Source organism: Phyllostomus discolor, chromosome 2 (genome assembly GCF_004126475.2).
Source record: "Phyllostomus discolor isolate MPI-MPIP mPhyDis1 chromosome 2, mPhyDis1.pri.v3, whole genome shotgun sequence".
NCBI classification, from domain to species: Eukaryota; Metazoa; Chordata; class Mammalia; order Chiroptera; family Phyllostomidae; genus Phyllostomus; species Phyllostomus discolor.
In genome coordinates this window covers 194577681-194605191 of record NC_040904.2, presented here as the reverse complement: position 1 = coordinate 194605191, position 27511 = coordinate 194577681, and the positions used below count along the sequence as shown (strand labels likewise).

General features: G+C 39.8%; 1 protein-coding gene across 1 annotated transcript in view; it reads right to left on the bottom strand.

Moving 5' to 3' along the window:
- Positions 1 to 27511, bottom strand: part of LOC114513903 — a 364074-nt gene that overhangs the window by 260544 nt on the left and 76019 nt on the right. Inside the window, 4 exon segments of the mRNA XM_036016964.1 lie at positions 4008 to 4322; positions 14339 to 14653; positions 15700 to 16014; positions 16092 to 16181. Coding sequence (XP_035872857.1) covers positions 4008 to 4322; positions 14339 to 14653; positions 15700 to 16014; positions 16092 to 16181 — 1035 coding nt within the window.

The window sequence follows — 27511 nt, the reverse complement described above, 5'->3', positions numbered from 1 at the left end:
TCCTGGCCATTGAGGCTCAGTTGGTTGGGCAGCATAGTGCAAACCGAAAGGCCATGAGTTAGATTCCTGGGGTGCCGGTTCAGGCCCTCGTTTGGGCTTGTGCAAGAGGTACATTTACACAATGTAATATTATGTAGCAGTAAAAAAGAAGAAATTCTTACCTTTTGCAGCAGCGTGGATGGACCTGGAGACTATTATGCTAAGTGAAATAAGCCAGTCAAAGAAAAATACCGTAAGATCTTACTTATAAGTGAAATCTAATGAAAAACAGAAAGTAGTGAGAAAAATAGAGGCAGAGGCATAGAAATCATGCAACAGACCAACAGCTGTGAGAGAGGAAAGAGGAGAAGTGGACTGGTTGAAAGGAGGTGGAGGAGTTAGTTAACGAACATATAAGAATAAACCATGAACATGGACAGTGAGGTGGGGATTGACTGTAGGAATGAGGGGTGGACTGGGTGGGGAAGGGTAAAGGGGGAAAATTAGGACAATTGTAACAGCATAAACAATAAAATATTTAAAATAAAGGGTAGGAGCTCCTTCTTTCTTTCTGCTGTGTAGTATTGCATTGTGTAAGTCTACCAGTGTTTTGATCCACTCATTTACCAATGGGCACTTAGGTTGCTTCTAGCACTTGGCTATTGTAAGTTGTGCTGCTATGAACATTTGCGTGCATAGGTTCTTTTGGATTGGTGTTTCAGGACTCTAGGATATAATCCCAGCATGAAATTGCTGGGTCAAAAGGCAGTTTCATTTTTAGTTTTTTGAGGAAATTCCATACTGTTTTCCACAATAGTTGCACCAGCCTGCCTTCCCACAAAAATGTGTACTAGGGTTCCCTTTTTCTCCACATCCTTGCCTGCACTTGTTGTTTGTTGTATTGCTTATGATGGCCATCATTCCCTTCATGACAGCATGGATGAAATTGGAGATCATTATGCTAGGTGATATAAGCCAAAGGGTGAAAGACAAATGCCGTATGAGCTCACCTACACCTGAAACCTAATGAATATAACAGACAAACAAGGAAAATATAACAAGAAACACTGAAATAAAGAACAAACTGAATGCAATCAGAGGGAAGAGGAGAGGTGAGTAACGGGATAAAGAAGAGGAAGGGTCATTAAGGAACATATATAAAGGACCCACGGACAAGGCCAAAGAGGGTTAGTTTTGAGAGTGGGAGTTCAAGTTCCGTAAGGTGGAGAGAGTGGTGTGGGGAAAATGGAGACAACTGTACTTGAAAAAGAATAAAAACAAAAGAAACAAAAGGATGAAGTTATGGAAAAACAGCTACCAAGACTACACAGTGCTTCCTCCCTCCCAAGGAACATGAGAATTAGAGAAAGGCACATGGTTTAAGTGATACTATCAAACATATGAGGTCATCCAAATTTTGAACCTATAAGAAGAATGGGCATTGAGAAGTTCAAATTCATCCTGTCTAGGTCAGAGACAGAATATGACAGAGATTAATTAATCCCACTCACCTGTTTGAAAAGTTCTCACTCCATTCTCCTCTGGGTACACTTCCTGCTCATCTATCTGAGAGGCAGAAGGAGCCCTGGGCACTGGTACCTCTTCTGCATCATCGTAACCCTCGCTAAAGGCATCAGTCCTCTCAGCTGAGGCTTCTATGGGAAGACAAAGGGATCAGGTAAAACCACAGTAAATTGGATGGTTTAGATAATACCTACAGTCCTTTCTGACCCAGAGATTCTGATGGCTGCTAAACAGAGGCACCATTCACCCCATGCTTTAACGGGTCTTTCCAAGACCATGTATTTCATTTCTGTGTGCCAATAAACCAGAAAATGATCCAAATATGTCAGTATTTCTTGATTAAAACTAAAAATTTTTCAAAGGAACTCTTAAACCGAGGATTGTTACTAAAATATATCAGGTTATACTTTCCAGATGTTATTTTTAAAAATAATTTGTGCTCTTGTGACTGAATGAGGGTGGTTGTGGACACTGAGAGCGTAACCCCATAATGGGGCATTGCAGAGCTGCCAGAGAAGAGGGAGACTGGAGCCCAGTAAGAAAAAGGAACCCTCTCATCTCAGTCAAAGGGGGACTACTACCCATGGCTCTCACCTCTGGGGGAAATTTCCTTGCCCCCAGTGCCCAGCCAGGACAGATCTACCTCTCATATCTGGGGCAGATTTATAGTCACTACTCTACTCACCATCGCTGGTGTGATATAGCAGTTTTGTTACTGAGTCATCTAACAGGAACTCTAAAGTGGAGAAAAACATCACAAAAACAAACAGAACAATCTTTCCTGTGTCCACCGTTCCATAGTAAAGCCAGAAGAAATCATGGACTCTGTGGTGTCAAGGGAAGGCTTGGAGCTCACAGAGACTGTGGACAGACTCCTCATGCCTCTGTGAGCCTGGTGTACATGTGGGGTCTGCAGATGCTGAGAAGACCTGACTCAGAGGTAGTGGATAGCTGAGAAGTAGAAGTTCCAGGAAGACAATGCAGGGACACTCACCTGAGCTGCTCAGTAGATCCTCTTTCTTTGGTGTTACAAGATAGTCAATCTCCTCATACACAGCCTTGTCAAGAGCATCTTCAAAGCTGGATAAGGCTGAGCAAACCACCAGCAGGTCAGAGATTGCCCCCTGACAATGCTGAACCAATAAGGTGATCCTTCATTGTATCTCCACTCACACTGGAAAAATCCTCACGGTTTTTAGGGCTCCTGTGTAGTCTTATGCCCAAGCACCATGCCTACACTTTCTTCCTTTGTCTGACCCTGTAATCAAAGGTCAGCTCCTACTCTTTCCCATCTCACATAAAAAGCCATGACTTAGGAGTGCTCATACCCCACTTTCTAGAATGTCTGTGTATTCAGTCCTTAGTGGGTAATGAGGGGCAGATGGATTTTGCAAACTAATGGCATAGGAAAAGATGCCTTGCCCAGTTTCCCTTTGGCAACCCTGCCCCATTTCCTGCCTGAATACACTTTCCATGTTACCCAGTACCCCATGCAGCCCACCTCTGCATTCTACTCTCCATCTGGGCAGCTGAATCACCAGGATGATGAGGACCAAGAAGAGAAGGGCACCCAGGATGAGGCAAAGGATCCCAGGCAGGGAGAAGATGCCAGGGACAGGCCTTGGGACAGATCTTGTCCCTAAAAGAACAAAGCAAGAGGATTTGGAGAAGGGCACATGTACAGTTAGTCTCACTTACACCAACATTTCCAGAGAGCTCAGGACAGTGATGTACCAGCTTCCAACATAATGGGATTGACTGCCACCCTGGTGGGCACTCTCAGCCCATATGCTAAGATAAATTCAACTCCACTCCAGTATGGTCCATGGGAGTGCTGGGGGTTGTCAGGGAGTACTGGAAGTACAAGTATCTCTGCGGGCCAGGGCACAGCTTCAGCTGCTTCTCTTGGGCTCCACCAGACTAGAACACCAAACAATCCTTGCATAGGTGTCAGCTGCTGAGGAGCTACAATCATGGGGAGGTGAAGAAATCCTTAGAACCAGCTTGCCAGGGCCTGAAGGCATGAGAAACTTCTGGCACAGTGAACCAAGGAAGGGGAAGTTCGTCCAAGGAAAACACCCTGATAACTCCCCGGCACCCAGTTGCTCCTTGGGATCTTTCCTTTCTGAGTTGGCTAATTCTGTCAGAGGTTCTATAGAACATGTCACAAGAATTTGACCATGGTCTCATACCCTTGGATGGTGGCACTGCACCTGCTGTAGTGGTTGGCAATGTTGTTCTTTTACCTAGAGAGAAAAACAGGAGTTGGGAGCACAGAAATTGGCCAGAATGCAGGGTAACCCACTCTTCTTACTTGAACCCTGCAATCTCCCTTAGGTTAGCATATAAACAATATTGTGTCCTTCCAGCTCCCCCTTTCCTAATTCAGGGCTAAAGCCCCTAGATGCTTTCTGAATACCAACTGCCCATCTCATCTCAGCCCAGCCCATTGCCCCACCCCAGCTCCAGCTCAAGAAGAGCTCAACCCACTCTCCATCACTCACCAGAGCACCTCACTCCAGCATCCTCCTCGTGCTTGCAGTCACTCTGCCCCCAGGGCTGTGCAGCACAGGCCCACAGGGAGGACTCCCTGCCCCTGCACTGCACCTCATCCAGCCAGATGTGCCCACTTCCTGGGCCAAACGCCGCCGCCTGCAGAGCTTCCAGGGCAGAGCCACAGCCCAGCTGCTGACACACCACCTCGGCCTCTGCCAGGCTCCAGGAGTCATCACACACTGTGCCCCAGGAGCCATTGTGCCAAACCTCCACTCGTCCTGAGCACTCAGTGCCTCCATCCCTGAGTCGGAGCTTGTCTCTGTCTGACAAGGCATCAGGACCTCGTGTTACCTCCCCTGGTGGGAAGGAAGGAGCCCACAGGGGAGGTGTTATTGACTCATGTACCTGTGCAGGGCTCAGCAGCAGGACAGCTCTTGAATCTCATTCCTGCAGAAGCAGACAATGGGGAAGCAGTGGATCAGGGAAAGCTGGGTGTGGTCTTGCCCCACAACAAGATTATTTGGGGTCTTTGGCTCAGTCCAATGACAAATGAGAAAACACAGGACTTATAGATAATCTAGTGGCCTGAATTACTGAGACACCAGATCCTAGCCTCTATCACCAGCTGCTATTACTTTATCTGTTTACTTGTTTATCACTCTCCACGTTCCACTACAAAACTAAATACACACATACCCTGCATCCCCACCCTAATGAAAGCTCCCCTCGAGGAAGGACCTTGCATATCTTATTCCTGTCTGTGTTTCTGCTATTAAGACAGTGCCTGGCACATCGTGCACATTCATTCAACAAATATACATTGAGAACCTATAAATGCTATGTATAGGAGCTTGATCAACAGTTATTGAATGAATCACTGCATAAGATCCAGTGAAATATAAATCTCTTAAATCTTGCTAATCAGTACAATAATAAAGGAAATATAAATTAATATTAATGATGTGGTAATAAATAGTGAATGTTAAAAACAAATAAGTCCTAGATTACAGAAGTAATTTGTATCCAATATTGCACTTTACTTTTTAAAGGGAAATTATCCAACAAATTGTAAATTTTCCTTATAACTGTTTCAGTGTGAAAAATGGACAAGCCAAAAAGATGACTATAGGGACAGGAAAATTTTTTTTAAGGTTTTTTTTTTTTTTTTTTTTAATGTAGAGATTCTTTTTAAAAATATTTTATTTATTTATTTTTAGAGAGGGAAGGGAGGGAGATAGAGAGAGAGAGAGAGAAACATCAATGTGTGGTTGCTGGGGGTTATGGCCTGCAACCCAAGAATATACCCTGGCTGGGAATCGAACCTGGGACACTTTGGTTCCCAGCCCACGCTCAATCCACTGAGCTACACCAGCCAGGGCGGAAATTTTTTTTAAAAGGATTAGAACAATTAGAATTTAGAGAAAGATAGCTTACTAGCTAGTTAGTGAGTCAAAAATGTGCCTATGAAATTCAAATAAATATACTAAGAAAAACGTTATTAAGCGGACACAGAGGATCAAAACAAAATACATGTAAAAATTGAAACCAAAGAAAATGGACAGAAATTCAAAATGACACAAGAAAAAAGTACTTTCCATAAAATGTCAGTTTGGTCTTATCTTTCTATCTCATGCTATCAATCCTCCTGCCCCATGCAGAGAACATCTCTGAAAATGATGGCAGGACCTCTCTTGGGTGGTTGTTACTTCAGGATTCAAAGCATCACTAACCATCAGTTATTGGGTTTGATTGTAGAAAATTATTATCAGTATAAGGACTTATAGTTTAATATTTCTTCAGTCTTTGACCAGAGTAAGAACATAAAGATGAAGAAGGAGAGGCAAGGAATGGAGAGAGTCTCTGCCTATAAAATATCTATTTCTCCCTGCTGTGGATTTCTGGCAACTCCCATCATATTGTCCAAAGTGTATCTGAATGGGATGTAGTGTGGTCAGGAAACAATGTTTAGGGGAGAGAAAACACTGTGAAAATGTAAAAGAAGGAAGGAAGAGACAGAAAGAAGAGAGAGAAGGAAAGAGGGGGGAGGAAAAAGAAACCAAAGCAAAGCATCTGTTACCCTTATTCAGACTTCAAATAGAATTAGACTTGTTGGCTTTGTAAGCGTATTCATTTTAGAAAGTCTATGTGATTTGGCTTAAGAGTCAGGTTCTGGAAAAATCTCAGCATCTTCTATCCAGATATGCAGAAGACAACTGAAAATAATTAACCTGAGAAAATAATTCGACCATATCCTAATGTTTGTGTGTATGTGCACCTGCTTTTCCCTTGATCTAATAATATAAGCATTGGGAATAATCCTATAGTAATAAACTCACTAGTATGTAGAGATACATGATACAAATATCACAAAATTATTTGCATAGGAGAAAATTGAAAATAGTTGGACTACCAATAAATAAGCAAATGGTTATATAAACTGTAATACCCACTTCTCATGAATGAAATATTTGCCATTGTTTAAATGAGTTATATCCACCTGGAGGACAGTGTGGTGACTGCAGGGGAGAAGAGGGTAGGTGGATGAAGAAGAAGGTATAATGGGGATAAATGGTAATAGAAAAATACCATAAAGATACATTATTAAAAAAGCCAATTTTATAATTAATATGTATGACCGAATCTCAATTTTGTAAAAACCAATAATAAGACATCATCCACAAAAATCCTTTTATGCATATGAGCTTGGAAATACTGTAGTGAAAATGGATGAATTTAGAAAATGGTACTTACTAGTCCATTAATCCTGTTTATATCAGGAGGATATGAATAAACAAGGAGTCATAGGATATGATTCATTTCTCCTTTTACATTTTATATGTCTTCCCTGCTTACAGTAAATAAGCAATGCTTCTGTAATTTAAGTGAAAGAAAAAGGAGTTGGACTTTTTCTAATCTTAAAAAAACCTAGTGGGAAGAACACAAATTCCCTAGTGCCAAGTCGGATGCAAGCCCAACAGGAACAAGTGCAGCTGACTCAGTGAAGAGACAGAGACAAGCAAAATGGGATGTAAGGAAAGACTGGCAGGACATCCTACTTGCATCCAGTATTTAATGTATAATAGTGTTCATTCCCTGGGGGACCATCAGAGGGACTAGACTCTCTCATGATATTTGTACTTAGAATACACCAAAACCTGCTTCCTGGTAACCTCCATCCATCTTGTCAGGACCCCTTGCCCTGTTGCAGCTCAGGGTGAGTCCCCTCCCTTTTCCATGGGAAGTCCTCCAGAATGTGAGGCCAACAAGGCTACATATACTCTGGCATTTCTGCTAATTAACCTAATTACAGACTCCCTGTGATGTGGTTTCCAGCTGTGTTTGCAAATGGCACATGTGCACCTAGACAGTGAAATGTGCTAGCATCACTTCTAAAGGCAGTTCATCCTACTATGGGTCAACACATTAATCACCTTAGTAACTAAAAGAAATTTATTTCCAGTATTAGATACAACATTCCAGCACCTTACTTCCAACTTTCTGCCTTTCACAGTTTCTCAAAAGTGTTGTGTGCATTTTTCCTATCACATTATCCCTTGATATTTTTATTTCTGGTTTCCACCCTCTGCCCAACACTCCACTCCTAAAAGAGGTCTAGTTAGGACAATCAACGATAGGCAATGAATTTAATGGGCACACTTCAGTTCTCATTTACTTAGTGTCTTAGTAGTATTTAACATACATGACCATCATGCTTTCCTTGAAACTTTTTTAAACCTGATTTCCAAACACAATATTCTCTGTCAGCTCCACATCAGACTTTATGTCAGTTCATAGAATGCTCTACCCAGTTTTTAAACATTAATGTTCCTTGGATTCTGTCCTAGGAATGTTTATTTTCCTATGGTATCATCCATTCTAATGTAAGCATCTCTATGACAACTTCTTAATTTGTCTCTCCTACCCAGATTTTCTTTGTAAATTCAGATTGCCTAATGACATCTATCTCCACCTGAGTGGACTTATTCACTTTGAATTTAACATACCCAAACTGAATATGTAGATTTCTTCTCATAAAGTTCTGTGTTTCCCACATTAAGAAATGTCACTGCCATATCTCTAGCAGTCAGCTTTGACTTCTGCAAGCTATTTTAAGTCACCATTATGCATATATAGTCCCCCTACAATACTCCTCTTTCTTGTACTGAAAGGATGTTTTCTTTTTATTTATTTAAATTTATTGATGAGAGAAAGAGAAAGAAACATAAATTTGTTGTTTTACGTATTTATGCATTCATTTGTTGATTCTCAGATATGCCCTGACTGGGGTTGGAACTCCAACAACCAAGGCATTGAAGAAACATTCATCAAGAACAGAAGGAGGGGCAGAGATGGGTAGATGGGCAGAGAGGACCTGCTGTAAGGCAGTGGACCATGCAGGCAAGGTGGGAGCTGGCTCACTGGAAAACTAAAGATTCAAAATCTCTGGATGTAGAATCCTGTGGGGGTTGTGAAGGTGGGAGAAACTCCCAGTCTCATAGGAAAGTTGGGTGGAAATGGGCTAGAGCCAAGGAAGTGAGAGAGTGGCATTGTTCCCTCCCTGACCTCTCCCCTACAGACAGCGCCACAATGCAGCAAAGAGGGTTGCCCCACCCTGGTGATTACCTAAGGCATTTCCCATTACAACATAGCAGGTGCACTGAGACAAAGAAATATGGCCTAAATGAAAGAGCAGGTCAAAGTTACAGAAAAAGAGCTAAGTGACAAGGAGATAGACAAGCTATCTGATACAGAGCTCAAAACACTGGCAATTAAAACAAGGATGGCCACAAAATTGATTGAACTCATTTGCAAAATGAAGGAAGAAATGAAGGCTATAACAAGTGAAATGAAGGAAAATGTACAGGGAACCAAAAGTGAAGGGAAGGGCACCAGGACTTAAATCAATGACTTAAAACAAAAGGAAGAAATAAACATTCAATGGGAACAGAATGAAGAAACAAGAATGCAGAAAAATGAAGAGAGGCTTAGGAACCTCTGGGACAACTTTAAGTGTTCCAACATCTGAATCATAGGTGAGCCAAAAGAAGAAGAAGAAGAGCAAGAGCTTGAAAACTTATTTGAACAAACAATGTAGGAAAACTTTCTCAATCTGGCAAAGGAAATAGACTTCCAGGAAGTCCAGGAAGCTCAGAGAGTCCCAAAGAAAGTAAACTGAAGGAAAAACACACCAAGACACAACATAATGAAGTTACACAACAGAAAGATAAGGGAGAGAATCTTAAAAGCCCCAAGAGGAAAGTAGAGAGTTACCTACAAGGGAGTGAGTGTCCATAAGACTATTGGCTGATTTCTCAAAAGAAACCTTACAGGCAAGAAGGGGCTGGAAAGAAATATTTGAAGTCATGAAAAGCAAGAAACTACATCCAAGATTGCTTTATTCAGCAAAGTTATCATTTAGAATGGAAGGGCAGATAAAGTGCTTCCCAGATAAGGTCAAGTTAAAGGAGTTCATCATCACCAAGCGCTTATTATATACAATGTTAAAGGCACTTATCAAAGAAATAGAAGAAGATTAAAAACTCTGAACAGGAAAATGACAACAAACTCAAAATTATCAACAACTGAACCTAATCCCCCACCTAAACAAACAAACAAAAACAAACTAAGCAAACAACTAGAACAGGAACAGAATCACAGACATGAAGATCACATGGAAGGTTATCAATGAGGAGGGGGAGGGGGAGAATGGGTGGAAAAGTTACAGGGGATAAGAAGTATAATTGGTAGACATAAAATAGACAGGGGGAGTTAAGAATAGTACAAGAAATAGAGAAGCCAAAGAACTTATATGTACAACTCATGGATGTGAACTAATAGGGGTGGTAATGCTGGAGGGTGGTGGATGTAGGGCATAGGGGGATAAAGGGGAGAAAAAAATTTGGACAACTATAATAGCATAATTAATAAAATATACTTAAAAAGAAAAAATATTTACAATGTTGACTACACAAGCAGGTTATTAATTTATTCAAAAACTCTTTTTGAGTGTCTGTTGTATGCCAGGTATTGTTCAGCACTAGACATACTGTGTGGAATACAAAAGCCAGTCAAAGTCCTTGATTCCATGGAATTATCAAATTAGTATGATAGATGTATAATAAACATAAAAATGAATAAATGATGACTTCATATTGTAAAAAGTACTGTGAGATCCATAAATTATGCTATGAAATGTAAAATTCATTGGGCAGAGAAGTTTGAATCATACAGGAGAGATATTGAAAAAAGTAATCAGTGTGCTCAGGGATACACACTGAATGTCAGGAGTATATCCTAAAGAATTTTGGGAGAGGTAATATCATTGAAATTGATGTGAGGGCCTCAACAATGAAATAATATTTAAAGTGAGAACTGAATAATAAGAAGTTGACAGGCAAGTAAGGCAGATAGAACAGCTAGTGCAAGGTCATAAGATGAATAATACTATCATCTGGTAAAAGAATACCAATTAAAGAATGGCTAGCTTGCTTTCCTGTATTTCCCTCTTGCTGCTTATTTCATGAATACAAAGAGAGTCAATATCCATACCCACCAAATGGTTGAGTGATAGGAGAGAAGGACTGAGTGGTGGGTAGGGAAAAGAACATGTATGGTTTTGTCAACCAGTGTAAGAAATCTGAGCATCATCTTAACCTCAATAAAAAGCAGGTGGTAGCTTAGAAAAAGAGAATGAAATGAAATGAAAAAGAAAAGAAAAAATGTACAAAATAAATTTTAAAACTTGTCTCTGGCTGACAGACAAAAAATATATTATGGAAGGGATGGAGTGAATCTAGGTAACCACTAGCAAATGTTGGTTAATCTAGGCAAGAGGTGTTTTTTTTTTTCTCTTCTGGATGAAGACGATAATGAAAATAGAAAGAGTAAAAGGATTAAGGATATATTTGAAGAGAGAGCCAACAGAACTTGCTGTTCCATTGGAATAAAGGGGAAAAGAAGTGAAAGAAATGAAGATTCACTCCTATCTATTGAGCTTAAGTAATGGTAGTGACATTAACTGAACTGAGAAATATAGTAGGCAGGAAATATTTAAGTACAGGGATTGAGCAGGTGGAATAAAACATCCTGCTTTGTGACAGTTATGTTGGGGGAGGTAGGGGTGGAGGACTGAGCACACAGGAAAAAGGACTCATGGACAGGGACAACAGTGTGGTGATTGATGGGGGACTGGGGGTATAAGGGACTAAATAGTAATGAAAAAAATACAATAAAGGTTAAATGAAAAAAAAAAAGCCATCTTACTTTGGAATAAATTTGAGTGGCCCATTAATATTCAAATGGTGTGTCAGGTAGCTAATGGAAAATATGAGTTTAGAGTTAATGGAAAAGAACTGCTATGGCATTTGCTGTCAATATATAGAAGTCATTTAGGCCATGGGCCTTAGGAAGGAAGTACAGCTAAGGAAGAGGAAAGAGTGTAATACAGAAGTCATTTAGGCCATGGGCCTTAGGAAGGAAGTACAGCTAAGGAAGAGGAAAGAGTGTAATACAGAGCCCTAAGAGAATCTAAAATCTAGAGGCTGAGCACAGGAGTTACAACTCTGTACAAATAAGATCAACAATCAATGAGGTAGAATAAGGAGAACAATCAGTGGGATAGAAGGATCATCAGAAGGCAAAAAGAAAAAAATTTGAGAAGGAAAGAGAAGTCAACCTGTTGAAAGCTGATGAAAGATCAAGAATAATGAAGACAGAAAGATTTGTTTTATTTTATTTTCTTACTGATTCTGAAGAACGGTGGAGCCTAAAACTTAAATGGATAAGTTAAAAATTGTGTGAGACACACAAGTGTGGATACAGTGAGTGATTAATGACCATACTTTTGAAAACATGGCTGTGGTGCAGAAAAAAAGAAGGGCTGAGGTAGTAGCTAGGGACAGAATCTAGGTTGAGGATGAATGTTGTTTATTCAGGTATTTTTTATGATGTGAGACACTTGAGGCCATACCAAGAAACAAGGAGAAGTTGATGATGCTGAGGAAGAGGTCATAACTGAAGATCTGAAGACTTTGACAAGATGAGTGTGATTAAAATCTATGGCTGGAGAATAAGAACTGGCCTAAGATAAGGACCAAGGCCACTGATACTTGAGCCAAGAAGAGAGTCTATGCACAGGCCACAAGTTGGTAGATGTGCTGAGATGAAGATGAGGAGTTGTTTGTGTACTAATTTCTCAGTGAGGTAAGATGCAAGATCCTGATTTTGAGAATGGGTAGTAGGAATCAGGTTTTGAGAGTGGGAGAACACATCATATGTAAGATATAATTTTAAAGATAGAACAAGCACACATATTGGAGGAGTACAGTAGAACTTCAGGGCAGTGTGGAATGCCCATTAGAGATTGTGTCCATGAATTCAAAAATAGACTAGCAATGTGCTGTGTGTTCTTTTCTTGCCTTATTAGTCTAGTACAGGCAAAGAGTAGTTAGGTAGTTGACTTCAACCATCCTCGTGTGTGTGTCCATTAAGAGTGACAAAGAGGAGGCAAGGGAGTTTAGTATAATTAAAAGAAAATGATTATAATGTTGGATCATATTATGTAATCTGGCTAACAAAAGTGTGAAGATATGAGAAGAAAAGTAAGAAAAATCAATAGTGGAAAGATTGGGTATCTCCATGAAGATGACAATTATTGGAAAAGGATCATTAAAGTTTATGAGCCATAGGATAAGTAGCAAAGACAGAGAATGGAATAAAGAAATCGAGGTTTCAAGGTGTACAGTTACTGATGGTTGGTAGGGTATGCATAATCAGAGAATTTGGAAGGAAGGCAAGGTGCTTAGAAATGAGGTATTCAACAAACTGAGAGGCCAGGATTGTTGCCTTAGTTGCATTTAAGTATGTTGTAGTAACTACTAATGGTTCCAGGAGTAAGACATAGATGAAGAAACTCATGAGTCTGGTGCTGCAGTCTTTAGTGGACAAAGAAGAGGGTGGGGGAGCATTGAGCAGAAGGTTGGGTGATGACAGCAACACACAGAAGTATTAGATGGTATTGCCTCTTGCTGTTAGTTTCAATGTAATGTGATGTTGAGAAGCATAGAAGAGGAATTGTTGAAAATGGCAACTGAGAGCGAGGAGCATACCTAATTCAAATCTCAGCACAGGGAAAAGTGTGTTGAAAGAGAAACACACAGCCTCCAATTGATAGGAAAATCAGTGTTTCCAGGAAGAGTCAGGTTTGATTTGAACATAGAAGTGAAGGCAGAATCGAGGGAATAAGAGAATTTGTAGATGATTGGGCTCCACATTCCAAAAAGCTCTGCAAAAGATTTTGGGAGAATGGAATCATGGAGCAGAGTACACAATAATAAAGGTGAAAGGCCCAGAAGATGAAGGATCAGCCAGAAAGACCAATATACTGAGGGCCTCTTAAATGAGACAGATTCAAGCAGAAAAATATGGGGAATGAGGCCACTGACCTCCCAGCAGTTCTCCATGATGTGGCAGCCAAGAAGTAAATAACAAAACAAAACAAACAAAAACTTCCATAACAGGATTATTTCATGGGTCCTACCTAAGAGAGGTCTTTACTTTGCTTGTCTTTCCAAGCTCTTCCTTTGCTAGTCCTGTATCACTGTCCTTCACCCTGTTTCTGCTCTGGCCACGATGGAATATTCTCAGTACCTCAAATATTCCATGTTCTCTCCCAACTCAGTATTTACAGTCACCAAAATGATCTGTCCACTTTCTTCCAATCACTCATCCTGTAGGTGTCTGTCCAAATATGATTTCTTCATTTGCCCCTAGTACACACATCCACACACTTTCTCATTTTTCATGACACTTGAAACTTCTGCCTCATGAAAATTTTCAGGACTGGATTGTAAGCTCTATGAGAGCCATGACTATAATTTTTCTCTTTTCTGTCCTCTTTTCTTAAGTATAAATTTGCACCTACAGGCACTCAATTACTATCAACTAATAGATTGACTTGAGAAGTTGTCTAAGTGGTATAGATGCATTTCAGAGTAAAATATCATGAGTTTAAGGGGTGAAGCAATCAGGATTGACTCTTTGCTCTGCCCCTTACTTACCTTTAGGTACTGGGCATATTCATTAATTACCCCTGATTAATTAGCAATTCCTAAGAAAGTTTATCAGAGTATGAATGGTGCTCCCACATTTTTTGCCAATCTCTTTGACATTTTTCACATAAATTGATATGAGCACAGGTTTTCTCATTTTTTCTTTGAAAGCAGATTGCAACATGTGGATTAAGACATCTTCATCTTGTATACTCATCTTAAGGTCATTCCTTATGTTTGAAAATATCAGTATCACTAACAGCATCCTACAGGGGTGGGACAGTAAATACCTGCACATGTGATGTAAGCTTCCTCCTTTGGCGAGCATGAACTGTATTTCCAAGGGTCAGAAGGGCACTGCCAGAGAGACATATCAGTGTTCCGACACTGGATTCCATCCACCCACCTGGGTCTAGAACCTTCCCTAAAATTAACAGAAATGTCAAGGGTCCCCCTGTCCCCACAGCCAAATTGTCTGCAGATTGTGGACAAAGTCATGGCTTCCATGGGGCTGCGGCAGACACTGCCCCAGGTCCCATTGTAGAAAACTTCCAGCCAGCCAGCACACTCCTGGTCCTTGTTCACCATCCTCAGGGCCAGGAACTCTAAAAGTGAAAGGCGGAAATAGGGCACAGTGAGTGGTCCACTCAAAGCTCTGCCTTCTTTCTCTCTCCCACAGGAAGTGAACACTCATCACTGACTCTGCTGAGGAGACACCCACTAAGTGGCAAGACTGAAATTTGTGTCCCTTTTTCCTGACTTTGTCCTTTTGTGTATGTTTATCTCTACCACAAAAGATGTAGTGGAACATGAACAGAGAGGAACACCAGCCTGGGCCCTCTGCAGGGAAAGCCGAATCCTGCTTCTGACAAAACTTCTGACAGTGTATGTGAAAGGGAGTGTGCATAGTGCGTGGTAGGTGTAACAATGGACCTGCAAAGATTTCTACATCCTGCCCCATGGAACCTGTGAAATTTACCTTTTATGGGAAATGGTTAGGGTGAGTTCAGTCTAATCATATCCTTAGATCCATTGTCTTGAAAAACAAATAAACTTTCTCTACTTCAGTTCAGAGGGAAATGTGTCTAAGGAAGAACGATCAGAGGGAGGAAACCTTGTTTGTTTGAAGAAGAAAAAGGGGAACGTGAAGCCTGGAAATGAATGCACACCAGCTTTGGAAGGTAGAAAAACCAGGGAGAGGAAGTCTTCCCTGGAGTCCCCAGAAGGAATGAAGCCCTGTGGACACGTTGGTGTCAGCCCAGTGAGACCTTTGTCATATTTCTAATGTAGAGAATTATAAAATAATAAATTTGTGTTGTTTTAAACCAGATAGTAATTCATTATGACATCAGTAAATGGAGTAAAAATCTCAAGATTTTACAGCCATAAGCAATTGAAGAGTGAGCCCTGTTTGCAGTGGAAACTCTGTAAAAAATGGTTTTATCAGAATATATTGCTGAGAAGGAAGGACCAGAGTCCCAGCTGCTGCAGGAGGAAATGAAAGCACCAATCCCGATAACTGCTACGCAGAGATGCCCTGTGGAATCTTCCTTCTCCCCTAGCTCTCTAAGCAACACCCGTCAGGGCTCAGACTGCCATCCTCGAGGGCACCCACCTCCTCCCCAGCCAATGAACAATTTGCAGCGCTGACCTGAGCAGATGACCCCTGCATCCTCCTTGTGTCGGCAGTTGTGCTGTCCCCAGCCCTGGGAAGGACACTTCCATAGGTGGGACTCCCTTCCTGTGCAGTTCACATCATCCAGCCAGATCTGGCCTGATCCTGGCCCAAAGTGAGCAGAGACTGTGGCATTGAGGGCTTCCCCACAGCCCAGCTGTCTGCACACCACCTGGGCATCGTTCAGGTCCCAGTTGTCATCACAGATGGTGCCCCAGGAGCCCTGGTGAAGGATCTCCACCCTGCCAGCACAACGACTGCCCCGCGCCATGAGGCGGACCTGTGCACTGCCTGAGGAGAGAGACTCAGGTCAGTGGTGCTTTACTCAGACAAAGAGAAGGTTTTTCTGGTCCTGTGGGACCCCTCACCTGAGCAGTTGGCAGTGCTGTCTTCCGAGGGTACAGAGTCTGCTGGTTCAGACAAGGAGTTGCACTGGGGCAGCACTTGGGTCTGATTTCCTACAGAAAAAGTTAGAAGGTGAGTACAGTTGAAGAACTGGGAATTTTATTCTTTCATTCTTTTTTATTTTTTTAGATTTTATTTTTATTTATTTTTAGAGAGGGAGGGGAGGGAGATAGAGAGAGAGAAACATCAATGTGTGGTTGCTGGGGGTCATGGCCTGCAACCCAGGCATGTACCCTGACTGGGAATTGAACCTGTGACACTTTGGTTCACAGCCCGCACTCAATCCACTGAGCTACGCCAGCCATGGCCGGAATTTTATTTTTTAAAAAATATATTTTATGTGCTAGCTTTGGCAGCACATATACTAAAAATATATTTTATTGATTATATTATTACAGTTGTCCCATTTTTTTCTTCCCCTTATTCTCCTCCACACTCACCCTCCATTCCTACCATCATTACCCCTACCTTAGTTCATGTCCATGGGTTGTACATATAAGTTTTTTGGCCTCTCCATTTCCTATACTTTTCTTAACTCCCATTGTCTATTTTCTACCTACCATTTATGTTTCTTATTCCCTGTACATTTTCCCCCACTCTCCCCTCTCTTTTTCCCTACTGATAAACCTCCATGTCATCTCTATTTCTGTGAATCTGTTCCTGCTCTAGTTGTTTGCTTAGGTTGTTTTTGCTTTTCTTTTTAGGTTCAGCCATTGATAGTTGTGAGTATGTTGTCATTTCACTTTCCTATTTTTTATCTTCTTGTTTTTCTTAGATAAGTACCTTTAACATTTCACATGATAAGGGCTTGGGGATGATGAACTTCTTTAACTTGACCTTATCTGGGCAGCATTTTATCTGCCCTTCCATTCTAAATGATAATTTTGCTGGATAGATTAATCTTCGATATAGGTCCTTGCCTTTCATAACTTGGAATACATTCCAGCCCCTTCTTGCCTGCAAGGTTTCTTTTCAGAAAACAGGTGATGGTCTTACGGGAACTCCTTTTTAGGTAACTCTCTCCTTTCCTCTGGCTACTTTTGAGATTCTCCCCTTATCTTTAATCTTGGGTAATGTAATTATGATGTGTTTGGTGTGTGCTTCCTTGGGTTTAACTTCTTTGGGACTCTCTGGGCTTCCAGGACTTCCTGGAAGACTATTTCCTTTGCCAGATTAGGTAAGTTCTCCTTCACTATGTTTGCAAATAAGTTTTCACTTCCTTGCTCTTCCTCTTCCCTTGCTGGCACCCCTACTGTTTGGATATTGGAATGTTTAAAGTTGTCCCAGAGGTTCCTAAGCCTCTCCTCTTTTTTTTAATTCTTATTTCTTCATTCTGTTCTGGTTGAATGTTTCTTTTTTCCTGGGTCCAGATTGTTGATTTGCGTCCTGGTTTCCTTTCTGTCACTGTTGGTTCCCTGTACATTTTCCTTCATTTCACTTTGCATAGCCTTCACTATTTCCTCTATTTTGCAACCATATTCAACTATTTCTGTGACCATCCTGATTAGCAGTGTTTTGAAGTATGCTTCTGATAGGTTGTCTATCCCTTCATTGCTTACTTGTATTTTTTCTGGATATTTGATCTATTCTTTCATCTGGGATATATATATCCCAGTGCACCTGTTATGTAGTATGGGGTGGACCCTTAGGTATATGCCATGGCAGGGCAATCCAGGTCGCTGTGTTGTGGTGTTTATGTGGAGGAGGGGTCTGAGGAACAATGCCACGTGTTCACTTCTTGGTAGGATTTCAGTCACTTCCTCCACTACCCACAAGCAAATGGGACCTTCTGGTGCTGATTCCCAAGTGGGTGGTTTTATATACATTCTAGGACCCTGTGGGTCTCTCCAACACACTCTCCTGTGAGGCTGGGAATTTCTCCTGCTGCCTCAACCCCCACAGGTTTTTTCATTCATAGGTTTTGAGGCTTTGTTTCCCCAAACTGGAGCACTGGGGAAATATGTCTTGCACCCCAGTTGTTCCTCTCAGTTTATCCACATGCAAATGTGGGACTTCCTACTCTGCCAACTGCTGCCAGCCCAATCTGCCAGCCACAGCCTTTCCACAAGTCCTCTATACCCTGGCTTCCCATCTTCACCCTTCTTACTGGTTGGATGAATATTTTTCTTCTTTAATTCCTTGGTTGTCAGACTTCTATGCAGTTCAATTTTCTGTCAATTCTAGTTATTTTTTTTGTTTTTAAATTAGTTCTTGTCTTTCTTTTGGTTGTGCGAGGAGGCACAGTGTATCTACCTATGCCTCCATCTTGGCTGGAAGTTCTGAATTTCTGCATAACCTAGGGCTGGGTTCTGAGATGAAAGCTGTGAGTTAAGAGTAATGTTATAATATTAGAGTTCATTTTTTAAATGGAGTATTCTGCTTATGACAATGCAAAAAATCTTTTTTAAGCCAGCATTGCATTAAACATGAGTTTAGAAAAAACTGGAATATATTAGTACTCTTTGAAAGCATTGCACAAAATATCAACAAGGGTATTGTGGCAGTGAACAATGCCCTAGATCAAATGAACTTAAATATATATATATATATATATATATATATATATATATATATATATAAAACATATGAAACATTTCATCCCAATGAAGCAAAATATGCACTATTTTCAAATGCACATGGGAGTTTTTCAAACATAGACTACATGATAGGACACAAAACAAGCCTCAACAAATTCAAGAACATTGAAATCTTACCAAACATTTCCTTGACTACAAGGGACTGAAACTACAAAACCTCAAGGGAAAAAAATAAAAAACAATCAAGTTCATGGAGGCTGAATAGCATGCCATTAAACAATGAATGCATTAAGAACGAGATCAAGGAAGAAATCAAAAAGTTTCTGGAAACAAATAAAATGAACTCACAACAGTTCAAAACCTATGGGCTGTGTCTCAGGATGTGCTTGGGTCTCAGGCACATCCTGGGGTCTCAGGACACAGTGAAGGCTGTCCTGAAAAGGAAGTTCATAGTGATGCAGACCTACCTAAAAAAGATGAAACATCTCAAATAAGCAACCTAACCATACACCTGCAAGACCTGGAAGAACAACAAAGACAGCTCAGAGCAAGGAGAAGGAAGGAAATAATCAAGATCAGAGCATAATTAAATGACATAGAATCTAAAAGAACAATCCAAAGGTTCAACAAAAATGAGCTTGTTCTTTGAAAACATAAACAAAATCAACAAACCTTTAACCAGACTCATCAAGAAAAAAAAAGAAAGAGGACCCAAACACAGAAAATCAGAAATGAAAGAGGAGAAAGTAGAGCTGATACCACAGAAATACAAAGGATCAAAAGGCAGTTGCTATTTTTGGTTTTCTTAGGAAATTGCATACTGTTTTCCACAGTGGCTGTACCAGTCTGCATTCCCACCAACAGTGCACCAGGGTTCCCTTTTCTCCACAACCTCTCCAGCACTTGTTTGTTGATTTGTTTATGAAAGACAAATACCATATGATCTCACCTATAAGTGGAACCTAATCAGCAAAACAAACAAGCAAGCAAAATATAACCAGACACATTGAAATAAAAAACAAACTGACAGTAACCAAAGGGGTTGGGAGAGAGGGTTAATGGGTGAAAATAGGGGAAGGAACATCAAGGAACATGTATGTATAAAGGACACATCGGGAAAACTAAAAGGGGAAGGTTCAAGGGTGGGAGGAAGGGTGGGATGGGGGGTCATTGTGGGGTGAAAATGGAGACAACTGTACCTGAACAACAATAAAAATAATGAAAAGATAAAAGAAAGAACAGAAATACAAAGGATTGTGAGAAATAACTACAAAGAATTATATGCTAAGAAATTTGGAAACCTGGGTGAAATGGACACATTTCTAAAAACATAATCCTCCAAAACTGAGCCAAGAAGAAGCAGAAAGCCTGAATAAACTGATATTAGCAAGTGAAGTTGAAGCAGTAATCAAAAAACTCCCAGAACACAAAAGCCCTGAGCTGGATGGATTCACAGGATAATTTTACCAAATATTTAGCAAATAGCTAACCCTGATTCTTTTCAAAGTATTCCAAAAAGTCTAAGAAGAGGGAAGCCTTTCAAACTCTTTTTATGAGGCCAATATTATTCTAATCCCAAAACCTGATAAAGACACAGCAAAGAAAGAAAACAACAGGCCAATATTGCTGATGAACATAGATACTAAAATCCTCAACAAAATTTGGCAAACTGTATCCAGCAATACATTTAAGAGATCATATACTATGATCAAGTGGGATTCATCCCAGGGATGCAAAGATGGTACAATATATGCAAAAACAATACATGTGATATACCTACCACATGAACAATATGAAATACAAAACCACATGACCATATCAACAGATGCTGAAAAAGCATTTGATAAAGTACAGCCCCCATTTATGATAAAAGCACTCAGCAAAGTGGGAGTAGAGGGAGCATACCTCAACACAATAAAAGCCAAATATGAGAAATCTACAGCCAACATCATACTCAATGGGCAACAACAAAAAGTTTTCTTCCTAAGATCAGGATCAGGACAAGGGTGTTCACTTTCACCACTTCTATTCAACATAGTATTGGAAGTTCTAGGCACAACAATCAGGCAAGAAAAGAAAAAAATAGGAATCCATATTGGAAAGGAGAAAGTAAAGCTGGTACTGTGTGTAGATGACATGATAATGTACATAGAAAACCCTATAGACTCCACCAAAAACTACTAACCTAATAAGTAAATTTGGCAAAATGGTGGGATACAAAGTCACCATTCAGACAATGAAGGCATTTTTGCACACTAACAATGAAATATCAGAAACAGAAGTTAGGAAAAAAGTCCCATTTACTATAGCAACAACAAAAATAAAGTACCTAGGAATAAACTTAACTAAGGAGGAAAAAAAGACTTGTGTTCAGAAAGTAACAGAACACTGAAGAAGGAAATTAAGGAAGACACAAATAAATGGAAGCATATATTGTGTTCGCGGATTGGAAGAATTAACATAATTGAAATGTTCATATTACCCAAAGCAATCTATAGACTTGATGCAATCCCTATCATAGATACAGAATGAACACTTCAAAAATTTATATGGAACCACATGACCCCAGATAGCCTCGGCAATTTTGAGAAAGAAGAACAAATAGGACAGATCACAATACCTGGTATCAAACTATATTGCAAGACCACTGTAGTCAAGTCAATCTTGTACTGGCATAAGAATAGACACATAGACCAATGGAACAGAATAGAGAGCTCCAAAATAAACCCATGTCAATATGGTCAGTTAATGTTTCACAAAGGGGGTAGGAACATAAAATGAAGTAAAAATAGCCTCTTCAATAAATGGTGTTGGGACTCTATCCTAAGAACACTAAAACACCAATACAAAAGAACCTTTGCACCCCGATGTTCATAGCAGCACAATTTACAATAGGTAGGTGCTGGAAGCAACCTAGATGCCCATCAGTAAATGGATGGATCAAAAAACTATGGTACATTTACACAATGGAATTCTATACAGCAGAAAGAAAGAAGGAGCTCATACCCTTTGCAACAGCATGGATGGAGCTGGAAAGCATTATGCTAAGTGAAACAAGCCAGGCAGTGAAAGACAAATACCACATGATATCACCTTTAACAGGAATCTAAACAACAAAACAAAACAAAACAAAAAACTAGCAAAATATAACCAAAGACACTGAAATAGGGGATAGTCTGACAGTGGCCAGAGGGGAGAGAAGAGGGAATTTCAGGGGGGAATGGGTAGGGATTACAGGAACAAATTTGGAGGACACATGGACAAAAACTAAGGGTGGGGGGTAATGGGGGGAAGGGGGGAGGGTTGGGTGGAGGGGCTGAAACGGGAGTAGGGGGCAGAAAACTGTACTTGAACAATGATTGAAATTAAAAAAAAATAAATGGTGTTGGGACATCTGTAAAGGTACATGCAAAAAAAAAAAAAAAAAAAAAAAAGAAAAGGAAACTCGTCCATCAACTTAACCATACACCAAAATAAAATCAGGATGGTAAAAGACTTAAACATAAGTCATGACACCATGAAAATCCTACAGGAAAACACAGGCAGGAAAATTTCAGATATCCCACACAGCAATATTTTCACCAATACATCCCTTAGAGCAAGGGATATAAAGGAAAGAGTAAACAAATGAGACTTCACAAAACTAAAAAGCTTCTGCATAGCTAAAGAAAACATCAACAAAATGGAAACAGAAACAACCATATGGGAAAACATATTTGCTGATGATCTCTTGGGCAAGGGTTTGATCTCCAAAATATATAGAGAACTCACATTACTCCACACCAGTAAGACAAGCAATTCAATAAAAAATTGGCAAAAGACATGAACAGACACTTCTCCAATGAGGACATACAGAGGGCCCATTGACACATGAAAACATGCTCAATGTCACTAGCCATTAGAAAGATGCAAATTAAAACCAAACAAGATACCACTCATTTGGTATCTCATTACCAGTCAGAATGGCCATCATTAATAAATCAACAAACAACAAATGGTGGCGAGGTTGTGGAGAAAAAGGAACCTTAGTACACTGTTGGTGGGAATGCAAACTGGTACAGACACTGTGGAAAACAGTATGGTATTTCCTCAAAACAAAAACAAAAACAAAAACACAAAAACTAAAGATGGAAGTACCTTTCGATCCAACCATACCACTGCTTGGACTTCACCCTAAGAATCCTGAATTACCAATTCAAAAGAACCAATGCAACCCAATGTTCATAGCAGTATTATTTATAATAGGCAAGTGCTGGAAACAGCTTAAGTGCCCATTGGTAAATGAGTGGATCAAAAAACTGTGGTACATTTACACAATGAAATACTACACAGCAGAAACAAAGAAGGATTTCCTACCCTTTGCGACAGCATGGATGGAACTGGAGAGCATTATGCTAAGTGAAATAAGCCAGGTGGCGAAGGACAAACACCACATAATCTCACATTTAGGTGGAACCTAATCAACAAAACAAACAAATGAGCAAAATAGAACCAGAGACATGGAAATAAAGAACAAACTGACAGTGACCAGAGGGGATAGCAAAGAGGGTAATGGGGGAAAGAAGAAGGAACAGGAATAGAGGACTCATAGGCATGGACAATGGTGGGGGATAGACTGTGGGAATGGTGGGACTGAGTAGGGGTTAGCAATGGAGAAAAAAGCAGAAGAACTGTAACTGAACAATAATAAAAATAAAAGAATTTAGGCCTTATTTAAGGCTCTGTCTAGTATGACCTTTGAGAAAAACTGATGAATCCTGTAGACTAACTGTGGATCACAGAAATCTTAAGAGAGTATTCACCATAGCATCAGCTGTATCAGTATGTTAGCAGCTCAAGCCATACAACAAATTAGGGAAGATTGGTATTTTGTGATTGATTTGGCAGATGTTGTCTTTTCAATTTTTATTTAGGAAAAAAAGTCAAAGTCAATTTATGTGGGATGAACTCCAATATCAATTTACTGTGCTTCTTCTTTATTTAATTCTCTTGTGTATTGTTCCAGCTGAAACTGAGGGAAATTCTAAATAACATTTGGCCTGTATTCTTTAAAAAGACCAGTGTTATGAAATATAAAGATTCAGAACATGCTCCATACTAAAGGAGACTAAATGGACATGAGAACTGAATGCAGCACATTACTCAAATCTTCTTTTAGCTGTGAACAACATCCTTGGATCACTCAGCAAAATCTGAATAAAGTTTATGGACCTAATAATAGTATTATAAAAATGTTAATTTCTCAAATTTGGTCACTGTACTGTGGTTATAAGAGAATTCTTTGAAGTATTTGAAGGGTAAAGGGATACCATGTCTGCAACCTACCAATTTTACCTACTAATTCAGAATGATTTTACATATTTGGGGAGGAATGGGACAGGAGAGAGAGAGAGGAAGCAAAAGACAGGGAGAGAGAAATTATGGTAAGATACTAACATTGGTGGAATGTGGGTAGGAGTTATCTGGGAATTTTTATTTTTGCAATTTTTCTGTCAGTTTCAAAAATAAAAATATAGGCATATAAAAGGTGAAAACAATTCAGAGAGAATTTATTCCTAAGACACTTTCACTAAAAGAAATACTAAGAACAGCAGGTGACTTTTGGCCAAGATGGAGATGAGGATAAATACACTTTGTCTACTTTGTCTCCTCCCACAACTAAAAGGACAACAACAAATTTAAAAACAAAAAATAACCAGAACTGCCAGAAAATTAAAGTGTATGGAAGTCCTGCAACCAAGGTGTTAAAGAAGAAACATTCATGCAGACCATTAGAAGATTGGCAACTGGGGTGGAGACGACTCGTGACAAGGTGATGCTTCAAGGACTGGGTGGCAACTGGCAGAGGGGGTGGTCACACATTTGTGTGTGGGTAAATCAGGAGGAACAGCTGGGGAGTGAGACAGACTGTGCAATCCAGGGTTCCAGCATGAGGAAATAAAGCCTCAAAACCTCTGACTGAAAAAACCTGTGGGGGTTGAGGTGACAGGAGAAACTCCCAGCCTCACAGGACAGTGTGTTGGAGAGACCCACAGGGTCCCAGAATGTACACAATACCACCCATCCTGGAATCAGCACTAGAAGGGCCCAATTTGCTTGTGGGTAGTGGAGGAAGTGACTAAAAGCCGGTGGAGAGTCCAACAAGTGGCATTGTTCCTTATTGGACCCCTCCCCAACATACAGCACCACAATACAGCCATGTGGGTTGCCCTGTCCTAAGGCTACTTATAAGAACACCTAAGGCTCCGCCCCTTACTATGTAATAGGGACGACAACAACACAAAAAAATATGCCCAAATGAAAGAACAGATCAAAGCTCCAGAAAAAATACAACTAAGTGATGAAGGGATAGCCAACCTATCAGATGCACACTTCAAAACACTGGTAATCAGGATGCTAACAGAAATGGTTGAGTGTGGTAGCAAAATACAGGAAATGTGAAGGCTATGAAAAGTGAAATAAGAAAAAATGTACAGGGAACCAACAGTGAAGGGAAGGAAACTGGGACTCAAATGAACAACTTGGAGCGGAAGGAAGAAAGAAATATTCAATCAGAACAGAATGAAGAAATAAGAATTCCAAAAAATGAGGAGAGGGTTAGGAACTTCTGGGACAATTTTAAACATTAAAACATCAGAATATAGGAGTGCCAGAAGGAGAAGAGGAAGAGCAAGAGCAAGAAAGTGAAAACTTATTTGAAAAGATAGTGAAGGAGAATTTACCTAATCTGGCAAAGGAGATAGTCTTCCAGGAAGTCCAGGAAGTTCAGAGAGTCCCAAAGAAGTAAGACCCAAGGAAGCAGACACCAAGGCACATCATAATTACATTACCCAAGATCAAAGGTAAGGAGAGAATCTTAAAAGCAGCAAGAAAAAGGGAGACAGTTGCCTACAAGAGCTCCCATAAGACCATCAGCTGATTTCTTAAAAGAAACCTTACAATCAGGAAGGGGCTGGAAAGAAGTAGTGTTCCTAGTCATGAAAGGCAAGGACCTACGTTCAAGATTACTCTATTCAGCAAAATTATCATGTAGAATGGAAGGGCAGATAAAGTGCTTCCCAGATAAGGTCAAGTTAAAGAGTTCATCCAAGTTAAAGAGTATATCTGAAGGCTTTATTAGATGAAATGTTAAAGGTTCTTATCAAAGAAAAAGAAGACGATCAAAAACATGAACAGCAAAATGACAACAAACTCACAATTATCAACAACCAGACCTAAGAAAACAAAAACAAAAATGAACTAAGCAAACAACTAGAACAGCACAGATTTACAGAAATAGAGATGACAAGGAGGGTTATCAGCGAGGATGGGGAAGAGGGAGAATGTGGGAAAGGTCCAGGGAATGAGAAGCATAAATTGTAGGTAGAAAGTAGACAGGGGGAGCTTAAGAATAGTATGGCAAATGGAGAAGCCAAAGAACTTTTATGTACAACCCATGGACATGAACTAAGGTGGGGGAATGATGGTGGGAGTAGGGGTACAGGGTGGAGGAGAATTAAGAGGAGAAAAAAATAGGACAACTATAATAGCATAATCAATAAAATATATTTTAAAAAATGAAATACTAAGAACATCAGAAACATAAAATGCCTAGGAGAAAACCTAGTGGAAGATGTGTAAAACCTCTGAGAGAAAATAAAGATCTAAATGAATGGAGAGATATACCATGTAAATGGTTTGGAGACTCAATATTTTCAAGGTTAATTATCTTCAAATTCATGTGTAGAATAAATCTTATCTCAATTAAAATGCCATCGTACTTTTGGGGGCATGAAAAATGATAAAGCTGATTCTAAAATTCATAAGCTATGCCAAAGACTGAGAATGACTAACACAAGCAAGAAAAGCAACAAAGTTAGAGAGGTTATTATAAAGTAACTTCTTTGAGGTTTGCTAGACTTTCTATAGAGTTACAATGACTAAGAAAGTGTGGTAGTGGTACAGGTTTAGACAAATGGTACAGTGGAGCAAAAAAGAAACTAGAAAAAGACTCAGACATGCATAAAGGGTGTGATAAAGGTGCCACTGTAGTAGGGAAAAGAGTCTTTTCAGGATAAGATTCTGAGTCAATTGGATATCCATTAAATAATGTGAAACTTGACCCTTACCTCACACTATACATAGATATTAACTCCCCAGAAGGATTGTACAATTATATGCAGAAGAAAAATAATTAAGCTTTATAAGTTACTCTTGGAGAATATTTTGTGATCTCCAGGTAGGCAAAGTTCCCTTAAAAAGGATATGAGAAACCCTAAATATACAGGAAATAGTTGATAAGTTATATTCATGAACAGAACTTGGCTCAATGAAGAACACCATACTATTAATAGAGTAAATAAAAGTCCAAGGATTAAACATACAAAATAAATATACATACCTGTACCAATAATCACTGCCATGGTCATTTATAGCATTATATTTGTAATAATCAAGATTTGGAAACAATTCAAATTTACCATCAGTTGCATTGATCAATACATGATGTGGTCATTCAGTGGAATATTTGATAGCATCAAAATGAATAAAATGCTGCTTAAGCAATAATATTAATGAATTCCAAACATAATGTGAAGTCAAAGAAGTTAGACACACACAAAAAACATTTCATGATTTTATATAAAGTTAAAAAAATGACAATAATATTCTATGTAGTAGAAGTTGCAAAGTGGTCTTGTTTGGAGAGGAGGGAGGGTAGAGTGAATGGTGGGAGGGGAAGTTGACTTCCTGGGTGCTTTTAATGTTCTCTCTATTATCCTGGGGTGGTGCACATGACTGAGGTGTACGCTTATTACTTATATATTCTCTGTGATCATACTTAAATAGAATGTTTATTTGAAAACCAT